We start from the raw sequence: 27,429 nt of genomic DNA, 5'->3' as shown, positions 1-27,429 counted from the left end.
AATTTTGGCATACTTTTCTGTAAATACAATATCCTACAGTGTCTTTAGAAAACATCCCTCAAACTTTTTAAACACACCATGATTTCAGTATAGGGGTTTCTGGACAAGATTGGGTCCATCTTGAAAACCAGAACCATACTAAACACTGAGGGTGTATTCACACCAGGAAAGTCGTTTGGTCCGAACCAACAGTGAACTTGATTTTTTTCATGTGGTACCGTTTGTTTTCACATTGTAGTGTTTACAAGTGAACTATTACTTGTAAACAAAGCCACACGGGTAACGATCATTGTTCCCATTGGACAGAAATGATGGGGGCGGGACAGAGCACAGACCCACATTTAGGAAAACAACTGTAGACGTGCTGCAGCATCTCTGTTCTGCATGTTTGTGCCGTTATTACAGCTGCAATATTACTGTGAGAGTGAAGAGCAGCTCATTCAAGGTAGATTTTGAGACGTTCCCTTTATAATGTTGGAACCCCGTCGGAGAATGCGTGCTGAACGCCGACGTTCTCTACGTGCCTTGTCCCACAACAAGCCAGTAGCGTTGCTAAGCAACACAAAGCTTATCAGGTATGATTACCTTACAACACACACCTTTGCTTGGTGGCTTTTTATGTCCAAAGAGACGTACGCGTTTTGTAGTTGGTTCGGATCGGGGCCGGTTTGTATTCAGACCATAAGCGAACCGCACCAGAGTCCGTTTGGAAGCAGACAGAGACCACCTCAAAAAGTGGGTCTCAGTCCGGTTGTTTGGTCCGGACCAGAGTTCGCTTGAGTGTATTCACACCTGCGCAAAAGGTCCGGACCAAGGAGGGAAACGAACTCTGGTCCGTTTAAAGCAAAAGCGAACTTTATTTTTTCATTTGGTACCGCTTGTTTTCACATTGTACTTTTTATAAATTAACTATTGTAAACAAAGCCACACGGGTAACGATCATTGGACAGAAATGATGGGGGCGGGACAGAGCACAGACCCACATTTAGGAAAACAACTGTAGACGTGCTGCAGCATCTCTGTTCTGCATGTTTGTGCCGTTATTACAGCTGCAATATTATTGTGAGAGTGAAGAGCAGCTCATTCAAGGTAGATTTTGAGACGTTCCATTTATACAGGTCCTTCTCAAAATATTAGCATATTGTGATAAAGTTCATTATTTTCCATAATGTAATGATGAAAATTTAACATTCATATATTTTAGATTCATTGCACACTAACTGAAATATTTCAGGTCTTTTATTGTCTTAATACGGATGATTTTGGCATACAGCTCATGAAAACCCAAAATTCCTATCTCACAAAATTAGCATATCATTAAAAGGGTCTCTAAACGAGCTATGGACCTAATCATCTGAATCAACGAGTTAACTCTAAACACCTGCAAAAGATTCCTGAGGCCTTTAAAACTCCCAGCCTGGTTCATCACTCAAAACCCCAATCATGGGTAAGACTGCCGACCTGACTGCTGTCCAGAAGGCCACTATTGACACCCTCAAGCAAGAGGGTAAGACACAGAAAGAAATTTCTGAATGAATAGGCTGTTCCCAGAGTGCTGTATCAAGGCACCTCAGTGGGAAGTCTGTGGGAAGGAAAAAGTGTGTCAGAAAACGCTGCACAACGAGAAGAGGTGACCGGACCCTGAGGAAGATTGTGGAGAAGGGCCGATTCCAGACCTTGGGGGACCTGCGGAAGCAGTGGAATGAGTCTGGAGTAGAAACATCCAGAGCCACCGTGCACAGACGTGTGCAGGAAATGGGCTACAGGTGCCGCATTCCCCAGGTCAAGCCACTTTTGAACCAGAAACAGCGGCAGAAGCGCCTGACCTGGGCTACAGAGAAGCAGCACTGGACTGCTGCTCAGTGGTCCAAAGTACTTTTTCGGATGAAAGCAAATTCTGCATGTCATTCAGTAATCAAGGTGCCAGAGTCTGGAGGAAGACTGGGGAGAAGGAAATGCCAGAAGTCCAGTGTCAAGTACCCACAGTCAGTGATGGTCTGGGGTGCCGTGTCAGCTGCTGGTGTTGGTCCACTGTGTTTTATCAAGGGCAGGGTCAATGCAGCTAGCTATCAGGAGATTTTGGAGCACTTCATGCTTCCATCTACTGAAAAGCTTTATGGAGATGAAGATTTCATTTTTCAGCACGACCTGGCACCTGCTCACAGTGCCAAAACCACTGGTAAATGGTTTACTGACCATGGTATCACTGTGCTCAATTGGCCTGCCAACTCTCCTGACCTGAACCCCATAGAGAATCTGTGGGATATTGTGAAGAGAACGTTGAGAGACTCAAGACCCAACACTCTGGATGAGCTAAAGGCCGCTATCGAAGCATCCTGGGCCTCCATAAGACCTCAGCAGTGCCACAGGCTGATTGCCTCCATGCCACGCCGCATTGAAGCAGTCATTTCTGCAAAAGGATTCCCGACCAAATATTGAGTGCATAACTGTACATGATTATTTGAAGGTTGACGTTTTTTGTAATAAAAACACTTTTCTTTTATTGGTCGGATGAAATATGCTAATTTTGTGAGATAGGAATTTTGGGTTTTCATGAACTGTATGCCAAAATCATCCGTATTAAGACAATAAAAGACCTGAAATATTTCAGTTAGTGTGCAATGAATCTAAAATATATGAATGTTAAATTTTCATCATGACATTATGGAAAATAATGAACTTTATCACAATATGCTAATATTTTGAGAAGGACTTGTAATGTTGGAACCCCATCGGAGAATGCGTGCTGAACGCCGACGTTCTCTATGTAACTTGTCCCACAACAAGCCAGTAGCGTTGCTAAGCAACACACAGCTTATCAGGTATGATTACCTTACAACACACACCTTTGCTACCGGCTACGGTGGCTTTTTATGTCCAAAGAGACGTACGCGTTTTGTAGTTGGTTCGGATCGGGGCCGGTTTGTATTCAGACCATAAGCGAACCGCACCAGAGTCCGTTTGGAAGCGGACAGAGACCACCTCAAAAAGTGGGTCTCAGTCCGGTTATTTGGTCCGGACCAGAGTTCGCTTGAGTGTATTCACACCTGCGCAAAAGGTCCGGACCAAAGGGGGAAACGAACTGTGGTCCGTTTAAAGCAAAAGCCGTTTGTTTTCACATTGTACTGTTTAAACATCCCTCAAACTTTTTAAACACACCATGATTTCAGTATAGGGGTTTCTGGACAAGATTGGGTCCATCTTGAAAACCAGAACCATACTAAACACTGAGGGTGTATTCACACCAGGAAAGTCCTTTGGTCCGAACCAAAAGCGAACTTGATTTTTTTCATGTGGTACCGTTTGTTTTCACATTGTACTGTTTACAAGTGAACTATTACTTGTAAACAAAGCCACGCGGGTGACTATCATTGTTCCCATTGGACAGAAATGACGGGGGCGGGACAGAGCACAGACCCACATTTAGGAAAACAACTGTAGACGTGCTGCAGCATCTCTGTTCTGCATGTTTGTGCCGTTATTACAGCTGCAATATTATTGTGAGAGTGAAGAGCAGCTCATTTAGGGTAGATTTTGAGACGTTCCCTTTATAATGTTGGAACCCCGTCGGAGAATGCGTGCTGAACGCCGACGTTCTCTACGTGCCTTGTCCCACAACAAGCCAGTAGCGTTGCTAAGCAACACAAAGCTTATCAGGTATGATTACCTTACAACACACACCTTTGCTACCGGCTACGGTGGCTTTTTATGTCCAAAGATGTACGCTTTTTGTAGTTGGTTCGGATCGGGGCCGGTTTGTATTCAGACCACAAGCGAACCGCACCAGAGTCCGTTTGGAAGCGGACAGAGACCACCTCAAAAAGTGGGTCTCGGTCCGGTTGTTTGGTCCGGACCAGAGTTCGCTTGAGTGTATTCACACCTGCGCAAAAGGTCCGGACCAAGGAGGGAAACTGTGGTCCGTTTAAAGCGGACCAAAAGTGGCAGGTGTGAATACACCCTTTATCATCCTTTCACCTGGGCAGGAGTCCGGTAGGTGCTTCTCCTAAAACACACCTTCAGGTAAGGAGGACAACTGGCAGACCGAACATAAATACGCTTCATCTTTAGTATTCGACATTATTGAATGAGACAATCGGATGGAACAAGTTAACACCTGGGTGACCACACCCAGCCCAACACTGAACATCACTGCTTTATGTTTTTTTAGCATATTCATTTTATTTTTATTTAAAAGCGGTAAAGAAAACGAAGAGTAAAACTGCGTCATGATTCGCGTTATCCTTACACTTGCTCGACTCTCTTTTCAGTTGCAGCTGTTCGGCTTTCATGAACCTCAGAATCTCAGCCCGCTGGTTTAAATGAATGTCTCATCACTTTCTGCTCATGTGCACTCCTGTTGTTGATTGTAGCGCAGTTCAGACTCCCAGGTGAACTGACATCATAAATGCGCTGTTTTCTGCACATTTTAACGCGCGGAACGTGTCTCGGTGGACTCAGGTTTCGTGACAATCAAGAGCCTGAGTGATTATGTAGCCATGGCAACATGTGGCTGTCTGCATCCTCCATCAACCCCGACAAACACTCACCTCTCTGCTTCAGATTGGTAGTCATGCACACTGAGAGGTAAAAACTTGCACATGCTCATGATTTTCTGCTCTCTGGCCTTCCACAGGTTGAAGCCGCCCGGCTGTGAAAAGATAAACCCCACTCTCTTTCTGCCTCAGCTCCGTTTGTGGAGTCTTCTCACCACATAACGGCACAGAAGCCACCGCGGAATAGCAATGCATCTGATCTAACTTCCTGCTGGGACTCTAGACGGTGAACATGCAGTCGCCTCAGAGGAGGAGGCTCAAGCGCAGCCGTGTCCTCTTCTTAGTCTCAGGCATACTGCTGTGTTTCATCTACACACTGAGTCTGAAGACCAGGCAGCCTCAAGCCCCTATCAGGACCGATGTTGGATCAGACAGGGGCGGTGAGGATGCTGTGGAGGTCGGACTTCGGGAGGTGAGAGCATCCAATGAGACTGAGGAGGAGATGATCGTCAACAGGACAGATCTAGAGCAGTGCATCTACGTGCATCCACGGCTACCCAGAGCACGTCCAACTCCCCCGCCGCTGACCACCACAGCTCCTCCCAAACAACCCCTCCAGCCCCCACAAAGTAAGGTGGACTATCCAGAAGACTACTTCTCAGTACGGCAGAGACGGCAAGGCTGGGTGTTCCTGCATGTCACTGGCATGATCTACATGTTTGTTGCTCTGGCCATCGTCTGCGACGAGTTCTTCGTTCCTGCGCTGGAGGTCATCACTGCCAAGCTGGAGATCTCAGACGACGTGGCTGGAGCCACCTTCATGGCGGCTGGAGGCTCTGCCCCGGAGCTCTTCACCTCCCTTATCGGTGTCTTCATCTCCCACAGCAACGTGGGCATCGGCACCATCGTGGGCTCGGCTGTCTTCAACATCCTATTTGTGATTGGTATGTGTGCCATCGTCTCCCGGGAGATGCTGCGCCTCACCTGGTGGCCGCTCTTCAGGGATGTGACTTTCTACATCCTGGACCTCATCATGCTCATTGCCTTCTTCTCGGACAACATGATCTGGTGGTGGGAGAGCATCATACTAGTGCTGGGCTACGTGAGCTATGTGGTCTTCATGAAGTTCAACAGTCAGCTTGAGCGGACGTTCAAACGCCAGCTCAACAAGCACAAGAGCATCGTCAAGGTAAGGAACTCAGCAGAGCCGGAGAAGGTGAGTCAGCAGAAACTTTGGACTCACATCTGGGTCGGAAGTGTTAAAATTCTCATTTCAGGAAATCCTGTGGTCCATTTGCAGATAAATTATCTCCAAGCAGCTTTTCTGTGAAAATATTCCAGCTGGTGTTTAAATCATAAAACACCAGTAACTGAAAGCTTATGTTTTACATGAACTCCTGCAGTTTTATGATCTCCGAAATAACAGAGATTCTATTTATGTTATCAACAATTAAGGACGTTCAAAAATTAAATGAGCAGAGCCATAATAATAATAAATGATTGTATATTCTAATTCGTAAACGAGAATGGTTGATGGGTTTTCTTAGTCAGGTTCTTTAGCCTGAACTGCTCGTTATTCATCAGAGTAATTGTTGTTGGTCATACAGATGAAAATGTTTTTTTTTTAAACCATTGTTCGCTGCAGATCACTGCAAAATCAGCTCAAATCTGACGAACATCTTAAAGGCACCATCCACTGGTGTATTTATTTTTACGTAATTTAACAAATGTACATTAATACCTAAAACATAGCTGGGTACAGAAGTGTGCAGCATATCACAGAATACTTTCTAACCAAACTGTTTTCCCATCTGGTTGCTTCCTGGGCAAATTCACCACTCATCAAATAAGAAAATTATTTCTCAGCACAGTGGCCTTGTGTGCTGTACAAACTTGTACTACAATAGCTTACCTGAAGAACATCTCTTTCAGAGTTTTCGGAGGTCATTTATCGTTTGTTTGGTTTTTGTACTGCTTCCCATTAGGACCCTAAAAATCATGGAACATATCAACTTAACTATCCAGGCTTCTTATAAATGACTCAAACATTTTTAAAGGAGGGATTTGATTGAAAACCTGCAACTAAGGAGGGAAAAACAAAGGGAAAATTGATGCACTCAAAAGTACTCTAATCAGTTTCATGGTGCTTTTTGTGACATCATCAGAGGTATGCGCACACAGCAGCTTGTTTTGGGCCCATTTCACCTTGATTAACAAAACCTTTACAACAAAATAGCCAATCGACCATGATATGTTGTTCTACAGGTGAGAAACTATATCTAAAGTCAGTTTGGTAGATTTACAGAGAGGTCTGGCCAGTAGCTTTTAAATTTTTCAGTTTAAAATAAAAATAAAAGATCGAGCGATTACAGGTTTGTAGTATAGTAGGTATTCTAAAGACATCTTGTTTGGAAGAGTCATGTTGCTTTTGTGGCTCTAACCAAATTTTATTCAGCTGGAATGGAGGCAAAATTTTCTTAGGGTTGTAAAGGTTGCTTTGAGGGATTTTCCTGAAAATGAAAATATTTCTGATTCAATTATGATAAGATTATTATTTTTTTCAATCATATGCCTTTTAAACCAAATAATCTGTGCCTCCTTCTGTTTTTGTGTTTTGCCATTGACTTGAAAAATCAGAAGCCATTTAGTGATTGACATTCCCAAAGTCAAAATAATGTATTAATCCAAAAGGAAAATAAAAAAATGTGTCATAACTAGGGTTGTAGTTTACGATTTTGAGAATCGAATAATGTCGATTTATTTTTTTCGATTAATCCAAAAGCAAAAGGAGCTTAATTGGAGATTTATTTATTTTCACAGGATTCAAACCAGGTGTAGCTAAAATTATTCTACTTGGAAAGAGATTTACACACAAAGAAGGGCTTTCATCTTAAATGCAAAATATTTATATTTTTTGGTACAATTTTGGCCTAATTACTGCTGAGTGGTTTGTTCTTGGAGCAAATAGCATATTTTAGCGTGTGTGAACTCCAGTTAACAATTATCCGATTACAAAATTAGTTGACGATTATTTCAATAATTGATTAATCATGATTTAATCAAAGCAGTTTTCATTTATTCATGGTGGAAAAAGCTATCCAAAATAACATAGCCCTATGTGTAAAAATAAATAAATAAAAAATCGGCCTCTAATAACTGGTTTTGCCACCCTTGAAATCAAATTTATTAACCAATGGAGGCCTGGATTTGGAGTCACACACAAAATTAAAGTGGAAAAACACACTACAGGCTGATCCAACTTTGATGCGATGTCCTTAAAACAAGTCAAAATGTGTCTGTATGACCTCCCTACAACGCCTGGGCATCCTCCTGATGAGACGGCGGATGGTCTCCTGAGGGATCTCCTCCCAGACCTGGACTAAAGCATCCACCAACTCCTGGACAGTCTGTGGTGCAACGTGACGTTGGTGGATGGAGCGAGACATGATGTCCCAGATGTGCTCAATCGGATTCAGGTCTGGGGAACGGACGGGCCAGTCCATAGCTTCAATGTCTTCATCTTGCAGGAACTGCTGACACACTCCAGCCACATGAGGTCTAGCATTGTCCTGCATTAGGAGGAACCCAGGGCCAACCGCACCAGCATATGGTCTCACAAGGGGTCTGAGGATCTCATCTTGGTACCTAATGGCAGTCAGGCTACCTCTGGCCTGAATCTTGAAACTAACTTTAACTGAGGACTGCAGTGCCTTAGATGTGTTCCTGGATTTTTCTATGACCTCTTTGATGAGTCGTCACTGCACTGTTGGAGTGATTTTGGCAGGCCAGCCACTACTGGGAATGTTCTCCACTGGGCCATGATTTCTCCATTTGTAGATTGTGGTTCTTGCTGTGGTTCACAGAAGTCCTAAAGCCTTAGAAATGGGTTTGCTACCTTTTCCTGACTAGTAGATGCCAATGACTGTTCCTCATCTGTTCTTTAAATTCTTTAGATAAAAAAAATCATAATAAATCCCGTCAATTAACAGACGGGGCAGTTATATATTCACATGGGACCATCTTGGCATTTGTTTTTCTTTAATGAATGAAGTCATAATTTTAAAACTGCCTTCTGTATTTATTCTGATTAGTTTGATCTGATTTTAAATTTAGTTTGATCTCAAACACTTAATTGTGACAAATTAAAAAACCAAAACCAAATGAAATCTGTAAGAGGGCAGATGTTTTCACAGCACTGTTTGTGTAACTGCAAAGCTGTTTCTGAACTTCCAGGATAGTGAGGCTGCACAACCTCCACGTCCTGCTGCAGATCCCAAAAAAACGGAGAGCAAACCCAAGCATGAAGTGGTACCACCTGTACCAAGCAGCCCTCAGCACAACAGCCTGCAACCAGAATCACAAGAGGACAAAGCTCTGCTCAGGGTACGAAAGCCTCTGTTACACATCTCATATCATCAAACAGGCCTTACAATCTGGACTTATTTCTTCAAACTTGAAAAAGAAGTTTTTGGCTGCAAATAAACAAATAACTGTTCCTTACATAATACTTATTTATACCTTTTTATAATATTTGTTTTTGAGCAGTAAAATGGAGAAATAATGCTAAATCTGACTTGAATGAAATTAGATCATTGCTGAAACTCAACTTGTGTACTGACAAATAGTTGAGTGGGTGATCTAAAAGCATTTTTGCCAAGAAGATTAACTGATACTCCCAGGAAAGAGAGCAACACATGCTTCTTCTTGTTTAGGAGATGGAAAATAATCTTACTAGTTTCTTGCAACAACACCCTACATGCTTCCTGCTGCACATCAGGTTGATTTCCTCTCGAAGGTCCACAGTAGTTACATGTTGCATGAACTGTTTAGATCTTTAGTGTTCTATCTGACCACGTCTCTGCTGATCTGCAGGTACGTCCTGTTTTACAGCGAGGTGGCAGCTCAGCATCCCTCCACAACATGTCTCTGAGGAGCACCATCTTCCAGCTGATGATGTGCACACTCGACCCACTGGGAGAAGGTAGATCACACTGGTTTCTTGATGGTCTTACATGGTGATCCCAACCACACTCATTTAAATGATTACTTTTCAAAACAAGAATTGGGTTCACCCGTTTTAATTAAGGATTCTGTCAAATCTGTGTCGATACACAATTATGCAGTGTGGAGAACAAGTTTGATACAATGCTAATTATGCAGGTTTTCCCACTTGCAAAGCCTGTAGAAGTCTTACATTTTTATTATAGGTACTCTTCAACTGTGAGTGATGGAATCTAAAACAAAAATCCAGAAAATCACATTGTGTGATTTTTAAATAAACAATTTACGTTTTATTGTATAAGTGTTTGATCACCTAACAACCAGTAAGAATCCCAGCTCTCATAGGCCTGTTAGTTCTTCTTTAAGAAGCCCTCCTGTTCTCCACTCATTACCTGTATTAACTGCACTTGTTTGAACTCGTTATCTGTATAAAAGACACCTGTCCACACACTCAATCAATCAAACTCCAACCTCTCCACAATGGTCAAGATCAGAGAGCTGTGTGAGGAAATCAGGGATAAAATAGCAGACCTGCACAAGGCTGGGATGGGCTACAGAAAAATAGCCAAGAAGCTTGGTGAGAAGGCAACAACTGTTGGAGCAATTATAAAAAAATGGAAGAAGTTTAAGATGTCAGTCTCCCTCGGTCTGGTGCTCCATGCAAGGTCTCACCTCGGGGGGCATCAATGATCACGAGTAAGGTGAGGGATCAGTCCAGAACTATACAGCGACCTGAAGGATCTGGAGAAGATCTGTATGTGGATATGATCTGTAATGGGTATCTGTAATTGCAAACAAAGGTTTCTGTACCAAATATTAAGTTTTGTTTTTCTGAGGTATCAAATATTTGTCATGCCATACAATGGAAATTAATTACTTAAAAAAATCACTAAGTTGAAGAGTACCTATGATAAAAGTTAAAGACTTCTACTTGCTTTGCAAGTGGGAAAACCTGGAAAATAGGCAGTGTATTAAATACTAGTTCTCCCCACTGTACATACAGGCTCAAATATATACAGTAGTTGGACAATGAAACTGAAACACCTGTCATTTTAGTGTGGGAGATTTCATGGCTAAATTGGACCAGCCTGGTAGCCAGTCTTCTGTGAAACAGAAGATTTTAATGTTGTGATTCTGTTTTTCCTGCAAATCAAGATTTATTAAAGGAGATTGCTTTTTAAATTTTAATTGAACCTGAATTAAGAATGAATAAGACCTTCTGGGTAATTTCTACCATGTCATACCTGTGTTTCCCGTCTTAGAAGCAGTCCTCAGAATGGCCATAAGAGCCAGCCGGCGAAAGAAAATCACAAAAGGTAAGGGTGGCGAGATGTATTGAAAGAAAAACAGAGAAGTTACGTTGGTGTTTCTAATCTTTTGGATTCTCGCCGTAGATGCCGGTGACCTTAGTGGCAGCTCCATTGTCAGACGTTGTCCTCATTTCATGTCTGAACTACTTTCAAACAGAAAGTTTGAAGATAGTGTGGAGGTGACTCATGTCAAGTCTTCTGTTGTCCACTTTTGCCAATCAGAAACGTCCTTTAACGGTGATGTCAAAGGGGAGGGGCTTGTACAGAAGAAAGGTAAGCCGTAGAAACATTGGTGTCATGTCCTTTTCTAAATCATTCGTTATGTTCGCCCCAAACAGCCAGGCTTTCTTGTAATTTTTAAATGTTGTCTTGAGGAGAGGTTCTCCAGACTTTTTGAAGGTTTATCATTTCCCCTTAAACTTTGGCTGCTAGTTCCATTTTTTTTTCCAGTTTCTTTTTTTTTTGGATTGTTTAGCTTATTAATATGGGACAATAAATAAAACAAGGTCATCTAATGATACAACGAAAAGTATTTTACATTTGAAAATTGTTTGTAATTCTGATTTTTGCAATGGACTGCTTATAAGGGCTTAAAAATACAGTTGCCATGTTGTTTTTGGATTTGCCATTTTATCATTGAACAATTCAGTGCTAAGATTTTTATTAGTCAAAAGAAAGATTTAAATGACCTGCAGAAAGTATGGAGAACTGTTTCTTAAGCTTTTTTGGAGAAAGTAAAACAGAATATGTTAAGTTAGAACTGGTTATAATGTTTTAAGAGTGCTGCTGGTGTAAATTAAATGTGTTTTGGTTTGTAAAAAGTAGCTGCATGTTTGTTTGGATGATGTGCTTTTTGTTCTGTGGATGTGGGTTCTCTGTGCAGGTTCTTGTTTTGCTAAAAAGCTTCCATGTGGCTGTGGTGTTATGAAGGCTAGAAAAATGAGCTTCGGATCCATCAGTTCACCAGTCTGTTTATATTTTTGTGTTTATTGGTAGACGCTAGATGAGCCGTTTTCTTTCAGCGTTGCATAACTCCTCGCATGCAGCCGGCTGACATGTGGGTGGATGACTCCCTTTTATCCTTCATGAATTCAGTGTTTGTGCCTAATTGAGGCTCATTACTATGGTTGCTGTGTGTTGAGCTCAAAGATTCGGTGAAGTGGTCACTCAGAACAGCTTGAGGAAAAAGGGGGCATCTCGGATCTCTGTATAAGTGACTGTTCTCTTAATTGCAGCAAAGAACAAAGTAAAACCTCTGGATGTTCCAGTGAGAGAGAACCAAGAGAACTGGTCACATCACCCCCATGCCGAAGGTGAGTGAGTCGTACTTTAAAATCTGCCGGCTCTCTGGAATAAAGAAACCACTAAAAGTGGGCCTCCAGACAGACTGATGAAGATCAGGGAATGACGTGTTAGCTGGCTTTATTTGCCCAGATAAAGTACAATATAATGTCCACTGCAGATAACACGGTGACTACTAAGTACCTAAAACAATCCCACTTTAAATGCTACTATCTTCAAATACATCTCAGACCTGTTGACTACATTTGAACACTAAACTCACAACTCTACGGATTTTCCAATTTACAAACTGACAAAGGATGGATTTTAGTTTTGCTGTTAGGTACTCTGACTAAGTTTCTAAAGGTTTCTAATACCGTCAAAAAGCTGTTGTTGTGAAATTAGAAATTAGCTTTTCAAAGCAGAAATGCAGCCTTGTTGTGTGGCAAATGGGGGAGGGGCTGGGAGTAAATAATGGATATTTAAATGTAAAGTATAACAATAAACACATTAAATCAGTTTCAACATGGATACCATCTTAAATTCCTGTTCCTTGCTGCATTATAATTAGATCCGTTACATACAGTGGATCATCCACATTTAACTGTGCCTGTCCCAATCCACAGAACGTGATGCTGTTTCTTGTTTCTTTAAACCCATCTTGATTCTGCACATTAAACTCAGGCTTGGGTTTAGTCATCAGTTCAGTTTAACCGCAGGATCACAGAGTGACTTCCAGCTTAAAAGCATTAGGCACGAGTTGTAAAAAAATGAATTGTTTGAGCTTTCCCAAATGCAACAGGTAACAGATCACATATGGTGACGCTGCTGCCTAAAGTGCCATGATAAATCATTTCCTAACAACCACCAGGATATATAGACCCTCCAGTGAGTTCTGGGTCTTCCCCAGGATCTCTTCCTAGTGTGATGCACTAGGAGGTATCCTGATCAGATGCCTGAAATACCTTAACTGGCTCCTGTCGATGTGGAGAAGCAGCGGCTCCTGACCCTATCTCTCGGGCTGAGTTGAGCCACCCATCGGAGGAAGCTCATTTCAGCCGCTTGGATCCGGGATTTATGTTTATTTTTTGAAGTTTTTATAATAGTTTTATATAAAAAGGCCTGGCAGTGTGGTGTGGTAGCAGCTCAGTTACAAAAGGTGGTTTTCTTAAGGTAGTCTAATTTTTTCCTTCAGTCCAAAACCCTGGCTGTGGAAGGAAGTATGTTGATTGAAGAACCAAAGTGAAATCCTTTCAAATGTGATGGTAGTCATGTTATATATTTAAATGTTTTAATGTTTCTGTGATGACTGTAAGAGACGGTCTAAGGAGGGTGTCCTCTTCAATCAGTGCTGACTTTTAAACTCTGTGTCCCTGCATCACATTATGCACTAATGAGGTGCTTGAGACTCAGATGTGCACGGCAAAGACGCGCTGCAGAGAGCTTTGAGGGGCCTCAATGAGCTTGAATCAATCGGCTCCGAGGGTTAACATGCAGATGGGAGGATCCTTCAGAGGAGTGTTTATCTGTGAGCACTCAAATCTCTCCCACACACACTTCATACAGGCTCACACAACAGCTCAGAGGCAGTAATATGATTTGTTTTACCTCAGAGGGGGGAGCACAGGAAGAGCTGCTTGACCAATTTTTATCACATCTGTGTTTTCAAGATATCTTTTTAGGACTTTAGTTGATGTAAAACGAAGCGGCTACTAAAGGAAAATGGAAAACATTCCTGTTTCTTCATTTTTAGAGAGATCTATACTTGTATAGCGCCACTTCACAACAAACAGCTCAAGGCAAAAAAACTGACAATTCAATCCAATCATACAGATTTAAAGTCAGTTAGAGACATAATTTATTCTAGTTATCAACAATGCAGTCAAGTTCAGTTTATTCAAATTGGTTAAAAAGGAAAGCCAGCAGATTGCATTGAGTCAGTGACTTGCAGTGTTCACTCCTCCCGGATGAGCATATAGAGATAGTAGACAGTCGCTTGCATTGACTTTGCAGCCATCACTCATACTGAGCATGCATGTAGCGACAGTGGAGAGGAAAAACTCCCTTTTTAACAGGAAGAAACCTCCAGCAGATCCAGGCTCGGTGTGAGCGGCCATCTGCCAACTGGGGGTTTGAGAGAACAGAGCAGAGACACAAAAGAACACAAAAGCACTGATCCAGGGGTACTTTCTATGTTTAAAAAAAGTTAATGTTTAGTTAATTTTAGTGGCTTCATTTAGAAGAGAAACAGCTAAGCAGATAAGCTCTGAGTTGGTTTTCAAGTCTATAGGGTGAAAAGGTCATACAGACGTACAGTTAGTTACAGTAAAACGTCAGCCAATAGCTTTGTCTAGGAGAGGGACAGGGTTAAACACTGAACGACAGGGCCAAGTGGATCATCTGTAGAAGAACAGCCTGATTCATCATCCCTCAGCTAATCATCTAATGTACAGGTCCTTCTCAAAATATTAGCATATTGTGATGAAGTTAATTATTTTCCATAATGTCATGATGAAAATTTAACATTCATATATTTTAGATTCATTGCACACTAACTGAAATATTTCAGGTCTTTTATTGTCTTAATACGGATGATTTTGGCATACAGCTCATGAAAACCCAAAATTCCTATCTCACAAAATTAGCATATTTCATCCGACTAATAAAAGAAAAGTGTTTTTAATACAAAAAACGTCAACCTTCAAATAATCATGTACAGTTATGCACTCAATACTTGGTCGGGAATCCTTTTGCAGAAATGACTGCTTCAATGCGGCGTGGCATGGAGGCCTGTGGCACTGCTGAGGTCTTATAGAGGCCCAGGATGCTTCGATAGCGGCCTTTAGCTCATCCAGAGTGTTGGGTCTTGAGTCTCTCAACGTTCTCTTCATAATATCCCACAGATTCTCTATGGGGTTCAGGTCAGGAGAGTTGGCAGGCCAATTGAGCACAGTGATACCATGGTCAGTAAACCATTTACCAGTGGTTTTGACACTGAGCAGGTGCCAGGTCGTGCTGAAAAATGAAATCTTCATCTCCATAAAGCTTTTCAGCAGATGGAAGCATGAAGTGCTCCAAAATCTCCTGATAGCTAGCTGCATTGACCCTGCCCTTGATAAAACACAGTGGACCAACACCAGCAGCTGACACGGCACCCCAGACCATCACTGACTGTGGGTACTTGACACTGGACTTTTGGCATTTTGGCATTTCCTTCTCCCCAGTCTTCCTCCAGACTCTGGCACCTTGATTTCCGAATGACATGCAGAATTTGCTTTCATCCGAAAAAAGTACTTTGGACCACTGAGCAACAGTCCAGTGCTGCTTCTCTGTAGCCCAGGTCAGGCGCTTCTGCCGCTGTTTCTGGTTCAAAAGTGGCTTGACCTGGGGAATGCGGCACCTGTAGCCCATTTCCTGCACACGCCTGTGCACGGTGGCTCTGGATGTTTCTACTCCAGACTCAGTCCACTGCTTCCGCAGGTCCCCCAAGGTCTGGAATCGGCCCTTCTCCACAATTTTCCTCAGTGTCCGGTCACCTCTTCTCGTTGTGCAGCGTTTTCTGCCACACTTTTTCCTTCCCACAGACTTCCCACTGAGGTGCCTTGATACAGCACTCTGGGAACAGCCTATTCGTTCAGAAATGTCTTTCTGTGTCTTACCCTCTTGCTTGAGGGTGTCAATAGTGGCCTTCTGGACAGCAGTCAGGTCGGCAGTCTTACCCATGATTGGGGTTTTGAGTGATGAACCAGGCTGGGAGTTTTAAAGGCCTCAGGAATCTTTTGCAGGTGTTTAGAGTTAACTCGTTGATTCAGATGATTAGGTTCATAGCTCGTTTAGAGACCCTTTTAATGATATGCTAATTTTGTGAGATAGGAATTTTGGGTTTTCATGAGATGTATGCCAAAATCATCCGTATTAAGACAATAAAAGACCTGAAATATTTCAGTTGGTGTGCAATGAATCTAAAATATATGAATGTTAAATTTTCATCATGACATTATGGAAAATAATGAACTTTATCACAATATGCTAATATTTTGAGAAGGACCTGTATGTTGAGTTTTCAACACTTTAAAGCAGCTTTAAAGTCGATTGTCTGAAGATGGCAAACTTTAAACTTTCGTAGATGTAATATTTTTGTCTTTTTTTCCATTAAAGTTTCATCAGGCGGCACATTTCCAGTTAAGTAGGCTCATAGCATACTTGAAGCAGTTGATTATGAAGGTATGTGGCCCTAAGCAGCAGCTTGGCTCACTTTTGCCTTGGGCTGGTTCTGGGCATGACAATTGTCAGGGATTACCTCAAAGAAATTTTAAGTTGCACTTTTCTCAGTTTTACAGAATGGATGAGTCTCATCAATAAACATTTGTTGCTCTTTGTGGAAGGAAACGTAACTCCCAACCAAAATACATTGCTGACCACAAATGACCTTATAACCTAAACCAGGGGTTTCCAACTTCAGTCCCTGAATGGAACAGTAACCTTTAGATGCATCCCTGTTTGGGCACACCTGAGTTAAATGAATGGATCTTTACCAGGCCTCTCCAGAAGAAGCAATTCAGCCATTTTATTCAGGTGTGTCGGGGCAGGGATATATCTAAATGTTGCAGGACAGAGTTTGAGACTCTTCATCTAACAATGTTGGCTGAAGTTTTCTTTAATAAACAAGTGTAAAAGGTCCTGACTAAACCCTCAATCTGAAGCTACTTGAATACAGATTGATTCTGCATAAATGAAAGTGAACTGACTCTGAGGAAAGTAAGGTTTGCAGTGGTTTAGATGTTATGGGTTCCTTTGTGACCTTCTTGATGAGTCATTGATGCACTCTGGGAGTAATTTTGGTTGGCTGGCAGCTCCTGGGAAGGTTCCCCACTGTTCCAGGTTTTCTCTATTTGTGGATAGTGGCTGTCACAGTGATACTCTGGAGCCCTAAAGTCTTGGAAATGTCTATGTAAGCCTTTCCAGATAGAGAGATGTACATGACCCTATTTTCTCATCTGTTCAGTTTTTTTTTTTTTTAGTTCAGGGCATGATGTTCCTTTTTGAAATCTCTTAGTCTACTTCATGTTGTCAGACAGGTTCTGTTTAAGTGTCTATTAAAGGTCTGGCCGTAATCTGGCCTGTGTGTGGCTAGTCAAACTGGAAACTTTGGTTAATTACAGATTTATGATTTACCAAGGTTTGGTTAGCTCTCGTCCTTTCAGAAAAATCAGCATCTGAAATTAAAGCGTTATATCTCACATACATGCTTTTAGCACATCAGACCAAAGGGAACCAAATGCAGATTACATCTTGGATGTGAATATGTAAATTGTCATGCTTGTTTAAAAATATTCACTTTTATTTTTTGATAGATGATAAATGCAGCTGTTTATGTGGAAATGGTGACTGAGTGTGCAGAATCTCAATAAAAATGTATTTTAAATTTATTTGTAAATACCAGAAGTAAACGTTAATCGGAATTTATTCTGCAGTTTAAACTTTAAAAACATGAGATGGTATTAGTCCTGCATGTCTGCCATATAGACAACTGGCTCTGTTTCTTTTCTGCTTTAACACGTAGGTCAGAAACCCAAGAGCGAGCAGACTGCTTCTTTTGGAGCACCAGGGGGCGCTGCAGCTCAGCCATCCACCTCGCAGCCTCCTGCAGAGGAGACCACGCAGAAGACCTCTGAAAGGCCAGAGGAGTCAAAGGCAAGACATTTAAAGTTTTTAATCTGCTGAAAACAAACACATAATTTTCCTGAAATTTCCACAGTTTCAGATGTACTTTTTATAACAACATGATATCTGGAAATTAGTTGACAAGAAAACTCATCCTCTCTTTAATGAAACTAATTTAAGGCTTAGGTTATTCATGGTCACAATCGATTAGTCATTCTCACCTGATGCACACATGGTCTCAGCACCAATCTCAGACTGTCTCTCTGGCTTATGGACGTGGATGAAAGCTCATGACCTCCAACTAAACTTCCCTAAAACTGAACTGCCCGTCTTCTCAGCCAAACCAACCACAGACATCCACATCTGAAATGAATCATCATCTCTTACTCCATCAAAGTTGGATAAAACCAATCAATGACCAGCTGATTTTTAAAGATTGTTTCCTCTGCCTCTTGGTCGTGCGGCTTCGCATTGTTGAACGTAGGATCATGCCGTAGCTAAACCAACACATCACCGAGCTCCTGGTGGAGTCAGTGGTCATCCCTTGTTGGTGTCCCAGCCTGCGCTGTAAAGCTTCTGCAGAACACGGCGGTGCGTCTCATCTTCAATCTGGTCTTTAATCAGCCACTGCTCTGTTTGTTGAGCTCCACTGGCTGCCCGCATCAAATTCAAGTTACTGATGTTAGCCTGCAAAGTGCTTCATCTACTTCAACGCTCCCACAAAGGCTTATGTCACGACGCGGTCAGTGTGGTCATCAGTGCCTCCACCCCAGTCAAGACAATCCAGACTCTATTCATGTATCGTTGCATTTTGATCTGCTGTGTGGCGTAAAGTGGAGTCCTTTTGGAGAAGGACGGATATGTGGCAAAATTGTATTTAAAAACATTTGAATCCATTTGGAAGTTAGTTATATAGTTTTCCATCTCTATGGAAGTTTAGAAAAGTTTAAAGTTTTCTTTTATTGGCATAGTAAAAATGGGCATTCATGTGTGGAACACGTTTAATATTTCCTTAGCGCATCCATCCAGGATTAGATTAGATTTACCTGTTCCTGCACAGTACAAGTAGAGAGACTTACTGGATGTGTTCAGCAAAATCAGTTTTTTTTTAGTTGAGTTCATGGCTTTATAAAATGAAAGCAGTTGCAGCACACTATCTAACTACTACACTTATCTAACTACACAGTAGATACAGCAACATTATTAGGCAACTTTGGATTATTTTAAATGAGCTAGTATAAGAAAATCAGAATATCATACAAGAGCAGAGCTGTACCATGTTCTATATAAAATTAGCACAAATAACCTGACAAAGATGTTCCCAAGAAAAAAGAAAAAAAAAAAAAAACATTTACAGCAGCTCTGTTGCTTACCAGCAATAAAGGCATTGTCCAATATTTATTCTCCCAAATATTTTCTAAAGAATGTATAAATGAGGGCAAACATTTTTTATTGATATTTCATTCAAAGCTTTTTACCCTATTCTATTAACACTAAAAATGACACAAACAATCTGATTTATCTTTTAAAATATATTGAAAATAATTACAGGTAAGACACAAGATAAAAGCTTCATTTTGGTGACAGAACTGGTTCAGCTCAGCAGCCTTTTTATGCCTGAATGTTTCGTAGGACAGAATGAGAAAATAATTTCTCCTAAAATGTTGAGGTGCTGGATGGAAACTGGACTTTAGATGTTTTGTTTTTTTTGTTTTTTTTTTCCACACAAAGAAAAACTCCAAAAGACGTTCAGTTTGCCTGAAGAACTGTTTATCAGGACCACTTAAAAAGATTGCTTTGTTCATTGTAACCAAACTGGCATAAAGAAATGAGCAGAGGATGGACCAAAATCCAAATGTTAGGATGATGGTTTTACTTTGAGATGCATTCTTCTGTCTGCAGGCAGTGGCATCAGAAGGAAGATCTGGAGGCTCCCAGGACAGCGCTGAGGAAGACGGCGGTGAAGATGAAAGCAGCGACTCCAGTGAGAGCAAGGAAGAGGATAATGAAGAAGAAGAGGAGACCCCGCCTCTGTCTTTGAAGTGGCCTGCAAAGCCACGCAAACAGGCCACCTACCTGTTGCTGCTGCCCATCATGTTCTTGCTGTGGCTGACGCTGCCGGACGTCCGCAAGCCGGTGAGCAAGGACACTCTTCTTTCATCTCCGAAACATCTTAAACGTTCTAAAGCTGAATTTTAAATCATTTTCTGGCAAAATTTCTGCTGGTTCTTATTTGACTCCACCATTAGTCCCCGTTCCCATTGTTCCAGCAGTTAATGAAATGCGTTCAGATGCTCTGGGTTTTGATAATGCTTTGCAACACTTCTGTAGCACTTGGTCACTGTTGGACTGTTTTCCAGGCGTCCAGAAAATTCTTAATCCTCACGTTCCTCGGTTCCATCTTCTGGATTAGCATCTTCTCCTACCTGATGGTGTGGTGGGCTCATCAGGTGGGTCCATTCTTCACACATCTCACTCTGGATCCCTGAATTTTAAACAAATATGAGGCTTGACTGCTGCCCACGGCATCAATGCTTCATAATGAATATGAAGCATTGATGCCGAATCTGTGCCTTTTTTAAAAATTATGTTTTTACTTTGAAATATTTCAACTGCATCCCAGAAAATGACTTTCAGCCTTCTGGATTTTTTTGGTTTCTTTCTATGTTAACTGGAGATTAAGTTTTTGGTTTATCTCAGACTAACCTGAAGGCAGGAAAAACATCAAAATCCCAGATGAAACAAAACTGTTTTTACAGTGCCTTTTGATGGACCAACACAGAATTGGGGCATAATTATGAAGTGGAAGGAAAAGGATACAAGGTTTTAATTTACCAACAAGTTTTGGCCCACTCTTCTTTGCAGAATTATTTTAATTTAGCTACACTGAAAGTGTTTCAAAAATTAATGGACCGTTTAAGGTCATCGCAGAAGGTTTTTAGTCCAGACTTTAACTAGGCCACTCTAACCTTATGTTCTTTTTGAGCTATTCCGAGATAGACTTGCTGGTGTGCTTTGAATTACAGTTCTGCTAACCCAAGTGCACCAGAGCTTAAGGTCACAGTTCTCCTTCAGGATTTCTGGTGGCGAGCAGAATTTATGGTTTTCATCAGGTGTTTGACTGTCAGCATAATGTTTTTTTGACACCAGATTTAACATCCAACAACGTGAGAGGGCAGTGGTTCCGGCCTTGAATCGCTCCCATGGATGACATTTTTTTTCCTTCATATGCTTGTGCCCAGATAGGTGAAACTATTGGTATTTCTGAGGAGGTCATGGGCCTGACCATCCTGGCAGCAGGAACATCCATCCCAGACCTCATCACCAGTGTGATTGTGGCTCGGAAAGGTTTAGGAGACATGGCCGTCTCCAGCTCGGTGGGAAGCAACATCTTTGACATCACTGTTGGGTGAGCGATCCTGTAACTGGAAGTTCTTTTTTTCATGGGAAATATAATTTTGTGTTAAAGTCCAACAGTGATTCGACTTTGTATGTGGAGGGGGCCACAGTTCTTTTATCACCCAAATACTAAGTATCTTACTGAAAATCAACTGCTATGAAGAAGAAATTATTTAAAAAAGTTCTTTCTCTTGGATCCTGAACCCAAACAAGTGTAACTAACTCGGTAGGTTTCCATGCTGGGTCGGATTTCTGATTTTTCTTTTTTTTTTTTTGTAAAACTCTCACTTGCTGATTATAATTTCTCTCCAAGAATTATGGCAAACATAAATTTTTGGTTAAATTTTAAAACTGACTGTGTTATAATAAAATGAAATGGTTGGAATAACCTAAAAAGCCACACCTGTCCTGTGTGGTTCCAGCCTGCCCATCCCTTGGCTCCTATACTCTGTGCTGCACAACGGCGAGGCTGTAACAGTCAGCTCCAACGGGCTGTTCTGCACCATCGTGCTGCTCTTCCTCATGCTCCTCTTCGTCATCATCTCCATCGCCGCCAGTCGCTGGAAGATGAGCAAAAAGCTGGGCATCACCATGTTCATACTGTACTTTGTGTTCGTCGTCTTCAGTGTCCTGCTGGAGTACCAGGTTCTCATCTGTCCAGTTTCAATCTGATGGCACCGATGGACATAAATTTCCAGACCTGATCGGTTCTGTGGGATTTATTTGTTACCAACCTTGTGCACCTCAGAAATGTCTTAGTTCTCCAGGTACCATCATTATGACTGAGGTGACCACACATATTTTTAATCTGAAGCCCCACACAGCAAGTATGCATACAATAATTTTAATAGTCCAATATTTATTATCTAATCTAGTCTGTAGGTTCTTTTGTTATTAGACAAACAATTTTATGTCTAATAAAATGTTTCAATGGAGACTTTAGTCTTCATCATTGGTGTCTGCTGTTGTTCCCTGAGGCTGCCGGCTCATCGCTGGAGGATGTCGTTCCACGTGAAGGGATGCTGGAAGGTTCCCTCAGCCTCAGCACCATAGCGGTGTACGTTTGCTTTCCAATCTTCACTGCCTCCATATTTCAACAATTTGTTGTTTTCCATGCTGGGATTTTGGCCCTTTCCCAATCCATAATGTGGTTTTCCCGTTTGCAGTGGTCCGCATGGGGGGCAAAATAATTGTGGGTGTAATAACAAAAGAACCTAAAGACTATATTGTATACAGACACAATGAACTTTGGAACATTGGAATATTATCTAATCTGTCGAAGAGCAGCTAAAGAATCCACAAAGTTAATGTAACCATAGTTTCTGGATTACATAGAGCCTTAAATTACTGCTGGATTCCTAGACTCCATAGTTTATCTACACTGGAAGTACCAGTTTGTGTCAGCAGGGGGCAGACTTTTGCCATTTAGTCGGAATCAAACTTATTAAAATAGTAGCCTGATATTTTAACTGCTGATCAAACGTAACCTGATATTATAATTTCTGTACCTTTCAGATGATACTTTAACATCTTGTTGGCCACTAGATGGCGCACATGTACTACAGTTTGAAGGCCAGTGTTTCATAACCTGAGCTGAAGATCATACTAGTGCTGTGATGTAGAAGGTGAAGGAAACCCTGTCAGTAAATTTACTTTCACTGATTACAGGTCCTGTTATTCTTTAAAGGTAGCAGTTTTCCACTTCCCGTCCTTCCATGCCATGTAAGATGGGGAAAATGTTTTTATTTATTTATGTATATAACAAAAACCTTCGATGCTGAAGCTTCTTTTAACGTGGCAAGCCCTACGGTGCGTTGAAAAATTAGTTTCCCTTTTACAGATTCTGTTTGCCATCTTGAAATGATTTAATTTATCAAGAGGAAAAAGCTGGCTCTTTGTGAAGTATAACTGCCACTCTTGGCGGCAGCAACTGCCATCAAGCATTTGTGCAAGCAGTTTTTTTTTTGTTTTTTGTTTTATATAGCTGTGGAGGATTTTGACCTACTCTTTGCAGAATTTCTTCCTTTCATCTTCATATAAGGTGTTTGGTCATGAACGGCCTGCTCAATATCACGCCACCACTTGCTGTTGTGATTCTGATCATTAGTCCTGCTGCATAGCACGAGTATGTTTGAGCTTAAGGACACAAACTGCTGGCCAGATCTCCTTTGGGATTTCGCTGTGGAGACCCAAATTCAAGGTTCTATCAATTACATTAAGTCGTCCAGGTCAGGAGATCACAGTAGTGTGATGTAGAAGGTGGAGAAAATTTCAGTAAAGTTATTTTTGCTGTAGTCATCTTCCTGACCTTTCATGTCTCCTAAGATTGGAGAAAATTGTGGTGTTTTTGGTCAGCAGTAGTTCTGGCCTTGGAAGTGTCCAATAGAGGTCCTTTTTGCCCCAGTCTCTTTCTCGTTGTTGAATTTTGATCTTCACTGATGCAAGCGAAGCCTGCAGAGATTTAGATGTTCTACGTTCTTCTGTAGGCTTCTGTAATGAGTCACTGATGTGCTCCTGGTGGCCAGCCTGTGCAGATTTACCACTCATCCAGGTTTGCTCCATTTGTGGTTAATGGTTATCACTGGTTCCAACAGTTTCCAGACTGATAGATGTTGGTGACTTTGTTTCTTAAGATCTGGGTATAATGTATACCTTTTTGGTGATATTTTGGCCTACTCAATGTTATCAGACAGGTTCTGTTTAGGTGATATCTTGAATTTATGGGTCTAGCGGTATTTGGCCCTGTATCGGGCTACAGAACCTGAAACAAAAAACGGGGCTGATCTAATTCATGATTTAACAACGAGGGCAGTTATACTTTCACACAGAGCCATGTTGGTTTACATGAAGAAGCCTAATATTTATAGAAAATCCACCAGAAATTCAAACTTTTGCACCTTTTTTTAATATAGTTTTAAAAACTTGTTTAAGTTGTTTGATCGTTCCACTTCGGGATTTAAATGCCATACACTGAAAAGACGTCAACAGGTTATCTAGATGCATCAGCTCCAGCAGTTGCAGATTCACTGATGCAACCTCTGAGTTTTTGAGCTTAGTATTTCTGACCTGTGAGCCTCCAATTCTGCTCAGTATTTCCCCAAACATCTGTTTGTTCCTGTTTTGATGTCAAAGGGAGAAAAGTGTCTGAGAAAGTCGTTGTTTTAAGTGCTTCAGATTGTTGTAGCTATGAGGAAAAGCTGAGCGGTGTCACTTTGTTGCATTACTGTTAACCGCTGTTGTTTGGATCAAAATAGATGCAAACACGGATAAATAAAGTATATGTATTTGTGAGACGGCAATTCCATGCTGCAATAAATTATTTTTGTTAAGAGGAACTGGTGCATTAATGGTTCTTGGGAAAACAAGTGATATTTGACTTTTGGAAACATTTAAAAAACATTTATAACTGAATATGGCTCAACTTTGTTGCTTTCAAGACCAGTCCAATATATTATTGGGTGTTTTATAATGAACTGATGCACCAAAGTTTCTTTTTTTTTTTATTTGCTGACATTCACAGTAGTCCTATTTTTTTAAATTTTTTTTTTTGGTATGTGTCGTTAAATTCAAACATCACTACTAAAACAAATGACGAAGCAACGCAAACGCAACACCTTATTTTGCTCTTTCTGCACCACAGTTTTGGAAACCGATGGAAGTGAATCTGAACTCATCTAATTTATTGTAAAACTAAATTTGAGAACAAATTTGCTGCACTGGGATGTAGCTACTTTTGCAAAACCGAACATGTTTCAACCTTCCTGTCAGTGACGGAGAAAGTCGCTGGTTGCCATGGGGATTCCCGCTGTTTCTAGTGGGCAGCGTGAGCAGGGAGCCCACAGTAACATCTTTCTGTACAGAAACTAGCGATTGTCCTGAATCAATTTTTTACTGGGAGTTGCAGAACTGTGTAGTAGCCACAATAGAAAACCTTTATGTACCTGCACTGGAGGTTTGATTTGTCTGAAACACCAAAATCGACCATTTAAATAAAAAAGGTGATATTCTGCTTCTTGATGCAGTTCCCATTAACGGACAATTTATAAATCTACATCTAAAGGCAATGGAGCATTTTGAGAAATTTCTGTACTAATGTTTAATTCTATTACCAAACTGCACTGTAGAAAATACAGCGAGAGAAAACATTTTCTCAGACATCCCTGCATTTCGGTTCCTTGGGATTAAAACTGCCATAAAACACAAAACAGGCGTTTGAATTTTTAACATCGCCTTTTTATATCGTTCTATTGAATGAAATTATGCTCCATATTATTAATATTCAGTTACACATTTTCATCAAATATATTTTCAGTGGCACGTCTTCTACTTAAAAAAAGTAAAACAACCTAACGATGAGCTCTAAATGATTTTATTTACAGTTCCAGTCCTGCAGGTCTGTAAAAACTCACATTTCTGTACAACTAGCAAACAAAACATTTATGGACTCAGTTCTGGGAAAATCATTTTAAACAAAAATCCACAGGTGATTTTTATTTTATTTTATTTCTTTTTCCAAGCAGCAAAAATCCCAGTTCTTCCATCTTTTTTTTTTTTTTTTCCTTGGGATTCTTGTTGGGGTTCCAGTTTTGGTCTCTTCTGCAACAAATCGCACACATTGGGTTGACACTCATGAAACCCTCAAGTTTAAACTCAGGGGTCCTCCTTCAACCAAATCCACAAACATTTATGTGAAGCCAGGTCCAGAACTAGGACTGGTACTGTACATTACAAAATAAAATACAAACACTGATTAGGTGTTTACATCAAGTTCTGTCCAGTTCATTTGGTTCTTCTTAACAGAATCTCATTCAGTTTTCAAATCCCCCAAAAACTTCACACTTTTATTTAATCACAAAAATAACATCTGGACCCATCTTTAAAAGGGCACAACAGTAAACTCAGAAATATCGAAACTGTGCTGGATCAGATTTATTCTGGGTCCACATTTAAACCCCACAATTTGGTACTGATCCTTTTTCTTTAAACCCCTGAAAACATTTGTAGATCTCATGTTTTCTAGTCTCTGCTCACATTTAGAGGAAGAACCAAACTCTGTCTCAGAGTTCTTACAACTTCTGAGTCCAGACGGATGTTTGGAGAGAAACCTGTTGGCCAGCAAATATACAACGTGAAAGTTCTACTTCATTCCTCTAAAAATTAGCTTTTACAAATGAAAATTATAATTGTTAAAAAGATTTTTAAGACTTTTTAAAATTCTAGCTACAGAATGAAAGCAGCTAAATAAATAAAATCTGGATATTTAATTTTAGATCTGTGGAAATCTGTGCTCACGCTTTACTAAATTGTACTCTCCGTTTTTGCAATCCGTGCAGATTACTCGGTGAGATCTGAGAGTTTGGATGCACGGCCCATACCTGCGACGTAAATTCAGTGGATCTGTTGTCATATTTAATCTTTTAAAGCATTACCATGTTTAAATCGGCACACTTCACAGCTTATAATGTGACTTTATTTTTGTTACACGTCTAAACTCTGACATCACTGGGTAATCTGCGCGCACAGGTTGCAAAACTGAACACTGTGCTCAGTTCCTGCAATCTGTCTGCATGGCTTGATAAACAGTTTAGTAAAGCGTGAGCACGGATTTCCACCGTCATTTAAATTTTTTTACTCGCCGACACTTGCCGGGCTCCGTAGACTTGTCTTTTAGCAGCAGCGTGCTGATCATTTGGCAGCAAATATCAATAATGTACTCTTTGGTGAAGGGCTGAATGTGAGAAATTCACCTCTGAACTTTACCAGCTGGAAACACAAAGCATGTTGAGCTTTTAAAAATCAACTATTTGTTCTTTTTTAACCTACAGGTCCTTCTCACAATATTAGCATATTGTGATAAAGTTCATTATTTTCCATAATGTCATGATGAAAATTTAACATTCATATATTTTAGATTCATTGCACACTAACTGAAATATTTCAGGTCTTTTATTGTCTTAATACGGATGATTTTGGCATACAGCTCATGAAAACCCAAAATTCCTATCACAAAATTAGCATATTATTAAAAGGGTCTCTAAACGAGCTATGAACCTAATCATCTGAATCAACGAGTTAACTCTAAACACCTGAAAAAGATTCCTGAGGCCTTTAAAACTCCCAGCCTGGTTCATCACTCAAAACCCCAATCATGGGTAAGACTGCCGACCTGACTGCTGTCCAGAAGGCCACTATTGATGCCCTCAAGCAAGAGGGTAAGACACAGAAAGAAATTTCTGAACGAATAGGCTGTTCCCAGAGTGCTGTATCAAGGCACCTCAGTG

General features: G+C 40.9%; 1 protein-coding gene across 3 annotated transcripts; it reads left to right on the top strand.

Annotated features, from left to right (window-relative positions):
* Positions 1-507: 507 nt before the first annotated feature.
* LOC124867410 (sodium/potassium/calcium exchanger 2-like) lies at positions 508-26,244 on the top strand. 3 transcript variants are annotated; one of them, XM_047363836.1, is made up of 12 exons: positions 508-575; positions 4,634-5,682; positions 8,727-8,876; positions 9,366-9,474; positions 10,760-10,810; positions 10,889-11,077; positions 12,040-12,117; positions 17,649-17,779; positions 19,652-19,885; positions 20,110-20,199; positions 20,992-21,158; positions 21,571-26,244. In XM_047363836.1, the coding sequence occupies exons 2-12, from the start codon at positions 4,786-4,788 to the stop codon at positions 21,818-21,820; spliced, it is 2,346 nt and encodes a 781-aa protein (XP_047219792.1). In that variant the 5' UTR covers positions 508-575; positions 4,634-4,785; the 3' UTR covers positions 21,821-26,244. The 3 variants fall into 3 exon arrangements, with proteins under 3 accessions (XP_047219792.1, XP_047219790.1, XP_047219791.1); XM_047363834.1 differs by having other exon boundaries at positions 10,757-10,810; XM_047363835.1 differs by lacking the exon at positions 508-575 and adding an exon at positions 3,898-4,020 and having other exon boundaries at positions 10,757-10,810.
* The last annotated feature ends 1,185 nt before the right edge of the window (positions 26,245-27,429 follow it).

The sequence above is a fragment of the Girardinichthys multiradiatus genome, chromosome 4, assembly GCF_021462225.1.
Source record: "Girardinichthys multiradiatus isolate DD_20200921_A chromosome 4, DD_fGirMul_XY1, whole genome shotgun sequence".
In the NCBI taxonomy this organism is placed as follows: Eukaryota; Metazoa; Chordata; class Actinopteri; order Cyprinodontiformes; family Goodeidae; genus Girardinichthys; species Girardinichthys multiradiatus.
This window is presented reverse-complemented; position numbering and strand designations above follow the sequence as displayed.